Source organism: Antedon bifida, chromosome 11 (genome assembly GCF_963402885.1).
Source record: "Antedon bifida chromosome 11, ecAntBifi1.1, whole genome shotgun sequence".
NCBI lineage: Eukaryota > Metazoa > Echinodermata > Crinoidea > Comatulida > Antedonidae > Antedon > Antedon bifida.
In genome coordinates, this window is record NC_136236.1 from 17,959,692 (window position 1) to 17,972,458 (window position 12,767).

The following is a 12,767-nucleotide window of genomic DNA, read 5'->3' on the forward strand; positions in this document are numbered from 1 at the left end:
GGGCAAGTATAATTGCGCTGGTGTACGCTGTTGGCAAAACTGTTATAAAACTACGCAAGCGTTCCAGTTGATTAAAAATCACGTTCACACCTGCGCTAATTAATTGAGTTTAAATTAGCTCAGTATTTTTCAAATCACAGAATATTCGCCAAATGTCGTGACAATATTTAGTAGATCCGCGTTCACACTGTTTCAGTGTGTTTCACTTCAGCAGGCACCGGTCAATGATGACGTCGATCGCCAAGGTCAGTGTGTGAGTAATTGAAAACGCCACACCTGACGTCACAACTGGTTGTTCAAGCGAATAATAAAAGGACAGCGATAAAGGCATTGCTATTACTTGAGAATTTGAACAGAACTCCTGTGTCATAGACTAACTGATAGATTGGGGATAGCATCGTTTACAATGTGTGGTCCAGGCACCGAATGTCATTTCACACAGTTAGGGTTTGGAGGGGAGTCGGCCAGAAGATTTACAATACCTTCTGTAAGTAGCCTATCATTCCATGTAATATTTTATCAATATAAATATAATGTAGGCCTATATTATCACTCTCAATAAAGATGTTATATTTTTTTTGTAAGAAATATATGTAGGCCTATATAAATGTATTATATAATGTACCGTATGTATAATGTAGGCCCAGGCTTATGTGTGTGCATATACATGGGTATGGTTAAGAAGGCCTATTTCCTGTCCAACTTTCTCTTGTTCCTGTATAAGTACCAAACGATAAATCTTTATTGAATTATTTATTATCATGGCATGGCCTATACGAAAAAGATTTATTGATCATATATAAATTCAGTACAGTACTGAAAACGTTGCGTTGTTGTAGATAGTAATATCAACAAACGATTTTATGAACTTGAGAACGGTTATCATATTTCATACTTCTTCAAATAAATACTTTATACCGATTCTCCACGTCGCGTTCCCGGCGTGTATGTTGGCTTCATGGACCGATCATCATATCATATTTCGTTAAATTAACACTTTAAATTGGCAAGTTTTGGTATTTAGGAGGACCTATCATTAGCTAAGCCTATAAACGCGACTCATGAAAGTATCACAAAACTGGAATACTAGGCGAGTGAGTGATTATCAATTCGGTAGCAATTTTCAGTCTGGCCTAGGAAAATTAGTTTAGAATGGTCAGGTATTTCGCCAAACTCGAGTAAGTAGGTCTGCAGATTGTACAATAACAATGGTAAAGTGTCACGCTTCAAACCACAATAGATTAATTGTCACCCCTACAACAACCATTCAAATGTATATTGTTGACCCACAATACACATTCCCAAGACGCAATAACAACTTACGTCACATATTTTACTCAACAATACATAGCTCCGTGATGGTGATTGTAGAACAATGAATATGTACATATAATTGGTCAGATGTTTGCCCTACTCTGACGTAATTTAATTTACATCAGAGATGGGAAAAACATTTTACTGTATTATCATTCATAAATGTATTAATATCTTGCCACCTTTACCTGTTTATATCAAATCTTATTTTGTTATTTAGTGTTTATGTTTTGCAGTTGGGTCTTTCTGAGACAGGCCTTGGCGTCTAAGTTTGATCCAAATTAATGACATATTTGTTTATATTGTTTATTGTAAAGTTTTCAATAATTGAATTGAATGTGATATTTATCTGAAACGGAACTATTTATGATACACATTCGCCTCTTCTATATTTCAACCCCACACGAAGATTCTGTTTTTACTTTGTTGTGGTTACACAATGCAAAACTGACGTGACGTTACATTTAAATGAAAGTATTAACGACGCGGCAAACAATACAACAACCGCTAATCCTTTTCCAATGTCAAGATTATCGACAAGGTAATTTCAATTCATAAATTCAACTAAAGACGTATACTATACAATATAATAATACAATTAGGAATAATGACCTTGTAATACTTTTCTGTTATACTGTATACAATAGCTTGGAGGAATATTTACCATTATTTTAACTAGATTTCGATGAGGTATATTTCTAAACAAATTGAAACTTCTATAACCTTAATTGCTTTTCTAGATTGCATTAGTCTCTAAAATTACATTGTTATCCGGTTCCTGTATGTTTTGTACAATATCATAGGCAAAGTCTGCGATACAGTGTCACATATTAGTAACCCTGTAATAGGCCTAACAGATGCCACATATGATACATGATGATGATGATGATATGATCGCCATTACTGTATGTCTACAATATGTCTACAATACAGAGAATCGGGTGATCTAGTTTTGGTGAGTTTTCAGTTATTCCTGAAACAAAACGTCATTGCTAAACTTGATTGTTTTCCAAAGATTTGGTCATGTATGTTATCCAAACGTCATTTTCACTTTCATTTACTATTTGAAAATATACTTTCTTGACATCAGGGCCGGGGGGGGGGGGGGGGAGATTGCCTGCGGAAACCGGAAACAATGTCAATCAACGGATTTCTAATAATTTTTATATATTATTCGGGTATTGATGACTACGTACACAAAACCAGTTCCTATGTGAATAAGCATTTGTATTTTCAAGGCCAAAATATATTCATTTTACAATCATAAAATAGCAAGTCACAGTGATTCATTCCTAGGTTAATCTACAGGTTGAGTACATTTCAAAGAAAAAGAGAAACATAAAAGTTAGAAATCGTAGGCTGTGCTATCAAAGATACATCTCGAATACAGGAAGTGCCGGAAGCGATGGGCGCAGACATTAATTCAGACGTAGGCCTAGACCTACAGTGGCGCGCCCTTTAAACTTTTTTCAAGAAAGCACAACATAATGCTATCAAAACGCGGGTCGAAACGTTCCGGAAAGTAACGACAAACTTATTTCAATAAAATAATCATTAACAGGCTATTATTACTCACAGATGTTAGATGAATTTTCATATAATCACATTTACTTAGTATAGGTGTGGCTATTGTAAATGTGTTAAAAATACGTGTTGCTGACCAATCATTGATGCTTGGTTCCCACTAGGATGCACAAGGACGATACGCGAAACTCAAGCAATTTGACCAATCACTAGCGATGGATTATCCGAACTGTCGCTTGTCATTGGTCTAATTGCTTGAGTTTCGCGTATCTAATCCTAGTGGGATCCAGAGTGTATAGGCTGACATGTGTACGTAGTGGTGCCATACTTTTCAATAGTTTATAGTCTAGATACATTATGATTTATAAGAAACTACAAGCAGCAAATCTACTTGTTATAGTTAAACTGAGTAAGCCTATTATTAAGTGTAACATAGTGGGCAAATGCCTTGGTGTAACACTCCTAAGTGGCCCGCCAATGCTGGGTAGTTGTATTGGACTGTTTCATGATCTTGAGCTAGCTCTGGGGCCCTTTGGTTTAGCCAGTGAGCGCTATAGCCGTTACACCACTGCACACACGGTGACAATGGATACATTTGCTTAGCAAATGTGCCTAAAATAAAATAATTTGACGATTAATATGTTGTTGTTGTAGTACATGTTTCATATCGTATAGGGTTACAGTCCTACGTATGGCCCATACAGTAGATACACACGGGTAACGGGATGGGGTACAGTATTGCCTAGCCATATTAACCAATTAAGACCATCTATTAGTCTGAGCATTTCTTTGAATTCATCCTTACAGCTTAATTGGAAATGGCAGCCTACCTCCTACTTGTTGTACAGGTATTTAATCGCTATATATCAGACGGTATGGTGCGTTCTAGTGATAGTGGAATGGGGAACAGAACCTCACTACTCTCTTGTTGATACTAAATGGAAATGGCTGATATACATATCTAATTGGAGCTATCTGTTGTTGACGGCTCATTTCATCTTTGCGGCTGTCGCGGTAACTGTTTACTATACGTGTAAGTATGGTTATCCATCACATCTAAAACTTGGTTTTTAGGATGCAACGCAAGGACGTAAGCGCAATTTAGAAGCGATGGATTATTCAAACTGTCGCTTGTCGTTGGTTAATTCGCTTTGCGTTTCATCTACAGTACGTCCTTGCGTTTTGTTTCTATAGAGGCCTAATCAGGATTTAAGCTTGCGTATGTGTCGGCGCGAGCCCGTTTAAACTGTGCTAATATAGGGACTTGTTGATTTGAGTGGACTTTGTTCATCCACAGGTATAATTATTAATGTTTCGATTTGACACTTTGACACGCCAGTCTGACGTAAGCTAGTGCGCGTTGTGCTATTACTGGGGTGGTTACTTGGGGGTCATGAAGCTGGTAAATAGATAAGCCTGAACGGGTTCATTGTGGAATCTAATTATTTCTGACACAATGTTGAATAATGTTACTGATAATAACAATGTGACTTTACACAGCTTTAAGTGTAATCTTGCAATCCTGATTAGGGTAGGCATATTCTTAAACTAATTAGGCCTAAATGTGTTTATCAGGTGGTGGCAGCAATGATGACTCGCATTCGAAAGATCCAACCATAGAGATGTCTGAACGAGGAGAAGGATCCAGTCACGTCAACACCCAAGGTGACGCAACCATGCCGTGGTACCTGAAGATGATGTGGTTCCTTCAAGTGACTTCTTACAGTGCCGCTGTAGCAGTAACAATTCTCTACTGGATATTAGAGTACGAACCAGACACAGACTCGATCCACGCATACGGCGTGCATGTCCACGGCGTCAACGTACTACTGGTGGTCATCGACTCTTTGATCGTTGCCAACCCATACCGACTTCTTCACATGATCTACCCAGCTCTGTACGCTTTGGTTTATTTCATTTTTACGGCAATCTATTGGGCTGCTGGTGGTCTCAATCCCGTAGGAAACCCATGGATCTATAAGGGGTCATTGGATTGGGAGAATGAACCAGGCTTGTCAGCTGTTATCGCCGCCTTGACGGTTGTTGTAGGAGCCCCTGTTTTACATTTTCTGTTTTGGTTGCTTTTTAAGATTAGGGAAGCTGTATTGAGCCGATGTTGTGGATCTTCTCAATTTGTTTAGGAAATAATACGTATTATTAAAATCAGGGTCATAAGTGAGAAATAGCGAGGAAGTTCCATCATTCAAAATGTTGCATTGTGGGTTTAATATTAACGAATGTAAGAGCTAGGCCTATGAAAAGTGGAAATCAGGGGGGAAATATACGGGGGATTAAAACTTTATCGTCGCTCACAAAGTTATTCATAATACAGTATAGTCGGAAACAAGGCCTATATGAAATTAAAAAAAGCTATCTTTGCATAGATAGATTTAAGATTGAATGTATGGGTAAACATGCAAGCTTTTAGAGTGAATTGTAAGTATACAAATGGGCATCAATTGAACTTTGAGCGCAGCTCAATAAACATTTACGTAGGCCTACAAATTTAATTTAAGGAAGCTAATTTAATTATGAGTTAAGTACATGAAAGCTTGTTCGACCAGCGTCGCTATTTGTAGCTGTTCGTACATCTTTAGCCTAGGCCTACTTCTTACGCTTGGCCCATTATCGAGCCCCAATGTGTTTATTTTTAAATCTTGCCATCTACTTTTTTCTTATTTATCTGGTATTAATTATTATTTCTAATCTAATATTGTTGTCCATGATGATGGATATGAATGATATCCGTCAAGCCAGGGAAATGGGAGATACTTCGACGGAAATATAATCACACAATGCTCTCTGTTTTTCCTGTGAAACCACCCATAAAATTGTATATTTAAAGGTGCAATGTTGCTAATTTGCTATACATTATTGCTGTCGCCAGTATTTCTTATTGTCTTATTATTATATTATTGTATTTAATTTAATTATAATGGTGTGTTTTTCCCTCTAATCATTTTAATCGTTAATTGTAATAAAATGTTGACATTTTCTAAATTTAATTTCGATGTTCATTTCCTCAAATAAGTGTTTTCTATTGTTAATATAAAATTAAAACAAAAAGGAAAAATAATTTTATACGGGTAAAATAAAATTGGAAACACGTTAAAACTGTTTTGTAGTGTAATAATAAATGCTTTTATATTGTAAGATTGGTGATTGTTGATGTTCGTTCATTTTTTACAATTTTAATAAATTAATCCTGTCCACCGATAACCGAATACACCGCGGTAGAATTTACCCGCTATGTTAGTAGTGAGCGGTACCTGCAGTAATTCTACACATGCTTAATACTATTGTTATTATACACAAGAGCCAGAGGTGTAATTGCTAACTTAATTTATTATTGATTTATTTATTGGTCATCACTTTTTTTTTACCAGTGGCACACATTGTCGTTAGTTGTGCAACCAAAATAAAACAATAAAATAAATGAGCAAAATAATTGATAATAATATTTGATCAATGATTAAAAAAAAACTCTCTGAAATGCGACTTTTGCTTGCCATAGTTTCCATAGAGAGTAAGTCGCCGCCTCGCCCTCTCGCGCATTGTTTTGCAGACGATTAAGAGCTTTACAGTAATAAAAACACGTCCTGTACTTGGGCCTACAATGGCCATCGTTATGTTATTGTTATCTTATAATTCATTAAAACATTGGCAAGATATATAGGCCTACAGAACTAATGTACAGTATAATGTTTTCAACAAAAATCGTTCGGAGACGATTCTGGATCGTAGTAGGTCTATTAAGTACGATCTTCCGGAGGTTTAAGTCTTGGCCAGAAGACGCTTTCCAGCCAATCGGATTTCGTACAGAGTCTGCAAAAAGGTTCGCAGTCCCTATTGTAAGTATACAGGCCTGTTGCATGATTTTATAGCATGTAGCTGTAAATAAATTGGCATATACAGACAGTAACTATCAAAAACAAAATAATAAACTGTAGTACGTAGTTGTGTGATTAGTTGTTTACAGCGTCATCAACAATTGAGGGCGCTCGCTATGGAAGGCAATCGGTGCATTAACTGATTTTTTTTCAAGAAACTCGTTTGTTTCCGATTATTTATATATTAATCGCTGTTGTTCTCCCATAAATACAATTGACCATCTGCAGCCGTGCACATCTATCCGTCTTGTAATTTTAGACTTTAGTAGACATAAAATATGATAAAAGTTCTAGTTATTGCTTCTCTCTCCGCTCCCTGCCTCTCTCCCTCCAAATGTGTGACACGCAATCTGTGCCAAAATCTTAATCTAGAACCTAGACTAATCTAGACACATCACTTATTCAGTTTTAAAACATAAACCAATTCTTCCCTCTTTTTCAGTTCAATTGGCAGCCACGAACGTATATTATTTATCGTTGTGCAATCGCTTTTTACCAACTGCTCTGGTTGTTGTTGGTCGTAATAAAATGGGTAACCAAGCCTCGTTACGAAGATTTCGATACCAGATGGAAATGGTTCATCTACGTATCTAACTTAAGTTACCTGTGGCTAACCGTGTATTTCATTGTTGCTGCGTTTGCAGTAATTGCATATCACAAAGGTAAACAAATAGATAAAGATTAAAAATGGGTTTATTGCTTGGTTCCCACTTAAGCAACACTAAGCGCGCCGTAAATAATCAATCAACGACGTACGCGATGGATCATCTAATGACTGCGTTATAGTCGTTTAAAGGCTGGTTTCCTGTCGACGCAACGCAAGGACGTAACGCAGCGCAAGTGATTTGACCAATCACAAGCGACGGAGTATTCGAACAGTGATGTCTTGTCATTGGTCAACTCGCTTGAGTTACTCGTACGTCCTTGCGTTGCGTATCTAGTGGGAACCACGATTAAACTGTCGCTTGTGATTGGTCAACTCACTTGCTTTGTGCTTACGTTGTTTTGCGTTGCGACGACCGATGACCTATGAACAAGTTAGGTCATGTGGGGAAAGTGGGACGTGCCTCTTCGCCTTATTTTTGGCGGTTTATGCTCCAGGCGACGACACACCTTTCGTCATCGGTTATCATAAATAAAAACCTATACTAGGTCTCACTACTTAACAATACTGTTGCGTTTCCATTTATAGGGCCTACAGATGCATCAGATACAGTGGGTGACGTAGAACGCATTGAAGATGGGCAATGCAACACAAGGGGTACAAGAAAACAACGCCTACCAATTTACTTTTCACTATCGTGGTTTTTACAAGTTATAGCCTACAGTACAGCCGTCGCAGTGACAATTCTTTACTGGACTTTAGACTACGATCCTGCAGAAGATATCATTAACGTTTATGGAGTTCACGTACACGGGGTCAATGCACTGCTTGTTGTTATCGATTCTTTAATCGTTGCTAATCCATATAGATTTATTCATTTTATATACCCATCTTTATATGCTTTAGTTTATTTTGGATTTACGGTGATCTACTGGGCAAAAGGTGGTCTTGATTCGAGTGGACATGTATATATTTATAAAGGTCATCTTGACTGGGAGAACAACTCTCAAACATCGTTATCTATAGCTGCTCTCACTGTTTGTGTTGGCGCTCCGTTTTTACATTGTTTATTTTGGATTCTCTTCAAAATGAAAGAGATCGTCTTTAAACCATATTGAAGTATTTTCTTTCTCAAAACTTATTCATTTCATTTTTTTATACGTTATATGTAAATTTATTGTTCCAAAAATTAAAGACGTTTATACATTAACTAGCATTACCTGCTGATTAACAGATTTGAACCTAGAAAACTTGTAAAATAACATGTAAAGTAAGAGTTGCAATTTTAATTTAATTTTCTATGTTTTAAATCCATTGATACGCAAAGGATTGAAAGAAAGTTGAACGTAACATACGTCTGGTAGGCTAAATGCTTATGATGTATGCAATGTATGATGTCATTTTTTTGGAAACAAAAATAAATACCGAACATTATACAGTTTTATATTTTTTATATACACTTGCAAGTTAGGTATACCGTCCGTAACCTCAAGTCCACTGTTATTTACGAATTCGACAGTTAAAAACTTTTTTAAAGTATTACTAGAACATATTGAAAATAGTTCTGAAAACGGTGGTATTATTAGATAAAATATTTTATATTAAATTAATATTACCACAGTGCAACAAATGTTTCCTTGTAGTAGGCGCATATTACTATAATACATCGCGTCTACTTTGATACACAAAACACCACAACATAAGACTGAAAATTCGACACTTTTTTCGATCTATCGACTCATCTCTCCATACGGTAATGATGCCGTTTTCACGGTTTCAACTTTTATAATTTTGAAAGACGCCCTCTGGAAATTCCACATTTGATAGCCTTTTGATCCAGGGGTATTTTTAAAATTATTTTAATCAAGTCATAATTCAGTAAATATATGGTTTACGAACTTTTTATATAGCACATGACCATCTCCGTTGCTGGGTGCAAAATGCAGACCGATCGGGTTCGAATCTCGATTGATGTCCTCATCTTTATCGTTTCAAATTAATTAACTTAATTTCGGTATGTCACCGGGCGGTTTATTTATTATGTGCCTGTGATGTTTTTAGATTACATTACTAATAATAATGTCATTTTTATATAACGCTTCATGCACAGAGCATCTAAGCGCTTCACATTATTATTCAGGTCATTTTTAGCGACTCTACAGCTCACTATGTCGGTCGGTTGGTCGGTAAACACTAACTTGAGCACGCGACTACAGCCATGTATTATGGCCTTGTTGAATCTCTAAACCCTAATTCTATAATACTTAAAAATGTTGTCGTCACGGGGCCGAGAACCATTAATAATGTATCCAAATAAATGATCATGCTTGTAATTTCAGATTTATGTTTTGCTTAGAGAACGACATTAATTAATTTGCTTTTTGTTAATTAATATTTTTTCAAAATTAAGTAATGTAATGTTTTATCAAAAACTAGAGACCAGTGGCTGTATTCACCAATCATACTAAAGCGAGATATTTCCCTTAAATATTAAGTATTTCACTTAAATTGTATTCATTTACGGATAGGAGATTTTTTTTAATTTTAAGGGAAAGCGTGTTCCTTAGTGTGAATGGTGAATAAAGCCACTGAGGCCTATAAAGTTAATAAAGTCAGGCAATTCGCCTGAATGACTGCATCAAACACGAATGAAAATGTCATACTCCTATAATGCAGCCTCAGCGTAATTGTGAACAGTTGCAAACATGATTTGTTTATCAGATTTAGAAAAATACTTTTAATTATTGACTCAACACAATTTGAATGCATAAGTCAAATTGTAATAGCATGGACCTATATGTTCATGGTAATATTAAGTAAGGTTTGAACCTCTATTGAAAACTACAATAGCGGATTAATTAAAAAAAAGTGTTACGCTACTGGAAAGGCACGCAATGAACGACACAGTAGGCCTACACCAGTAGAAGAACATAATTTGAATGGATGGATTTGCACCTCCATTGTAAAATGACAATAGTGTTGTCTGTTAATTATATCCCAGATAAAAAAAACAGTGTTACACTGCGAGTGAGTTGGAAGGCCATGCAATGGACGACCTTCCATCTAGTTCAATACATAGGCTTGGTATTAAAGTTATTTTAATTCCTTCCTATTTTTTGGTGAAGATAAGTGCTGTAAACACAGTCAGAACAGTTCGAAGGAATGGGTGTTGTGCGGCCAAGAAATTTGGCTTTAGTCAAAAACATTGGTCAGAATGCGGAACGTACTTCCTATCGGTTTGTGGATTTGGAGGGGTAACACCTGAAAGATTTGCTTTTTCAGCTGTAAGTATTACCTACCTACACGAGTGTTTTCTTTTGCTTGAAGTGATGCTTCCATGCATGGAAGCCGAGATAAATTATTGCCTCAGAAGAAAAGGACTGAATTGTCTTTTTTGTTTTTCCATTAGATCGAAAAGCAAACTGAGCGTTTGCGAAACGTCGTAGTAAGTATATATTTCGTACTTTTCGATGTATTGGAAAAATTCACTCCTATATTATTACGATCCAATTGAAATTATTTCAAGATATCCTCAATCATCAAGATGTTATTTCATGTTTTAGATTCATTAACACATTTCAACGGTTTCAATTCAATCTTAATTTATTTTACAGTTTAATTGTGACGGATTTCCTGGACTATACATTCTGTACCGGTGTATGATAGCGTTGTACCAATTTGTATGGACAGTATTAATTGTCAGAGAATGGGGAAATGAACCACACTACACTCCCTCTGATCAAAAATGGAAAATGCTTCTTTTTCTTTCATATTGGAGTTATTTTGGACTGACAGGCTACTTCATGTTCGCAGCTATCGCCGTCTCCGTGTACCACTATACACGTCATAATGCAGGTAGGCCTACACATTTGTTTTATTTGTATGATAGCATTCATCCTCAATTGAAGAAATTTGGATTAAGCCTAAAGGCCTATTTACACTAGGACGATAACGATGGACGATATAAATATAACATAAGCATGCATTTTGTTTACATAGGCCTAAAACAAAATAAATTAGAAAGGTTTTCGTTCTAGAACTATAGGGCAATCATTTAGGCCCCTATGCGGTCTTTGATAAAAATAATATTTTTTAAATTCCAATCAAATGACGTCATGATAAATAAAAACAATTAAATCGTTGTATTGTCACGATATTATTGGTCTTACTAATCATGACGTCATTTGATTGGACGTGTGAAAATATCATTTTCATCATTTTCTATAGTTCTAGAATGAAAAGTTTTTATATTTCTTTTGTGTTATGTATGAAAAATGCACATTTATCTATTTATCGTCGATCGTTATCGTCCTAGTGTAAATGGGCCTTAATGCCTGACAGCCATAGTAGTACAGCGCCTAATGAATGGCAGGGGTTATAATAATGCATTACACCGAGGTAACCCCTACTCTTCCGAAAGATGGGTTCTTTAAAGTGCACACGACGAATCAGATGTGTACACTGTATACATACTTATCCGATAAAAACCTGTTCTACGATCAGAACTAAGGTCGAGAAGACACTTAAACCTGTGCCGATTTTATGGGAACTTTCCCTGCCTTATGCAACGGACGTAGAAATCAAAGTGACGGTCACCATCCGAACTACCGATTGTGATTGGTCAACTTACTTGTACGCGGACGTGGGAATTTATCAAATTAGACTTGAACATACATAGATTGTCAATTTTGAAATTTATGTCTACTGTATCAAGATTCAAAATTTGAATCGCTTTTGTTCTGTGTTTTATTTGTTTTCTATGTGTTTTAACATGACAATACTGTAACTTACGATGAGAGTCAATAAAGTAAATGTAAATAAATGTATATTAAATGTAAGGTTCAATGGTTTAGACATAATGATCTTTACTATCTAATTTTTCCCCAGACGAGTCTGAAAAAACTATTACAGTAGACGAAGTTATAACACTGAATGTTGTTGAAAAAGGCGATCGAAATAAGAACAATATGATAAAAGGACTAACAGACAAACGGGAACTACCAAACTACTTTTCATTCATGTGGTTCTTGCAAGTGATAGCTTACAGTACATCGATCGGGGCCACCATTGTCTATTGGCTTCAAGAACGTCCTAATCACATCTTTGGAGCCCATGTCCATGGCATCAACACCGTTCTTTGTAGCATAGACGCCATAGTTATTGCCAATCCGTATAGGTTTTGCCACGTCATCTACGCCTCTCTTTTCTGCCTGAGTTATATCTTATTTACAGTGATATTTTGGACATTCGGAGGCCTAAATCATAAGGGGTATAGATACATCTATAAAAATCATCTCGATTGGGAAAACAACATTAGCGATTCTCTTCTTTTCACGTTTTTTATTACTTTCATAATAGCACCAATTTCAAATAGTTTCTTCTGGCTGTTGATCAAGATCAAGGAAAACATTATTCAACAATGGATTAATGAATAG

General features: G+C 36.1%; 3 protein-coding genes across 3 annotated transcripts; all 3 read left to right on the forward strand.

The window, feature by feature from the left end:
• The first annotated feature begins 287 nt into the window (after window positions 1-287).
• Window positions 288-5,937, forward strand: LOC144855367 (protein rolling stone-like). Its single transcript, XM_078713204.1, has 3 exons — window positions 288-487; window positions 3,646-3,871; window positions 4,414-5,937. Exons 1-3 carry the CDS (start codon window positions 407-409, stop codon window positions 4,977-4,979), a joined length of 873 nt encoding a protein of 290 aa, XP_078569330.1. The 5' UTR covers window positions 288-406; the 3' UTR covers window positions 4,980-5,937.
• Window positions 5,938-6,420: 483 nt separating this feature from the next.
• Window positions 6,421-8,683, forward strand: LOC144855850 (protein rolling stone-like). The gene is made up of 3 exons (XM_078713795.1): window positions 6,421-6,689; window positions 7,171-7,390; window positions 7,921-8,683. The coding sequence occupies exons 1-3, from the start codon at window positions 6,528-6,530 to the stop codon at window positions 8,448-8,450; spliced, it is 912 nt and encodes a 303-aa protein (XP_078569921.1). The 5' UTR covers window positions 6,421-6,527; the 3' UTR covers window positions 8,451-8,683.
• A 1,616-nt stretch (window positions 8,684-10,299) lies between these two features.
• On the forward strand, window positions 10,300-12,767 carry LOC144855242 (uncharacterized). The gene is made up of 4 exons (XM_078713048.1): window positions 10,300-10,359; window positions 10,458-10,616; window positions 10,947-11,187; window positions 12,193-12,767. Exons 1-4 carry the CDS (start codon window positions 10,300-10,302, stop codon window positions 12,765-12,767), a joined length of 1,035 nt encoding a protein of 344 aa, XP_078569174.1.

Excerpts from the sequence above, each read along its gene's own strand:
- LOC144855367 (XM_078713204.1), top strand. The coding sequence starts at position 407 with ATGTGTGGTCCAGGCACCGAATGTCATTTCACACAGTTAGGGTTTGGA. Across the intron at positions 488-3,645 it reads GAAGATTTACAATACCTTCT|CTTAATTGGAAATGGCAGCC; the intron begins GTAAGTAGCCTA and ends TCATCCTTACAG. Across the intron at positions 3,872-4,413 it reads GGTAACTGTTTACTATACGT|GTGGTGGCAGCAATGATGAC; the intron begins GTAAGTATGGTT and ends TGTGTTTATCAG.
- LOC144855850 (XM_078713795.1), top strand. The coding sequence starts at position 6,528 with ATGTACAGTATAATGTTTTCAACAAAAATCGTTCGGAGACGATTCTGG. Across the intron at positions 6,690-7,170 it reads AAAGGTTCGCAGTCCCTATT|TTCAATTGGCAGCCACGAAC; the intron begins GTAAGTATACAG and ends CCTCTTTTTCAG. Across the intron at positions 7,391-7,920 it reads AGTAATTGCATATCACAAAG|GGCCTACAGATGCATCAGAT; the intron begins GTAAACAAATAG and ends TTCCATTTATAG.
- LOC144855242 (XM_078713048.1), top strand. The coding sequence starts at position 10,300 with ATGACAATAGTGTTGTCTGTTAATTATATCCCAGATAAAAAAAACAGT. Across the intron at positions 10,617-10,946 it reads AAAGATTTGCTTTTTCAGCT|TTTAATTGTGACGGATTTCC; the intron begins GTAAGTATTACC and ends TTTATTTTACAG. Across the intron at positions 11,188-12,192 it reads CTATACACGTCATAATGCAG|GATCTTTACTATCTAATTTT; the intron begins GTAGGCCTACAC and ends TTTAGACATAAT.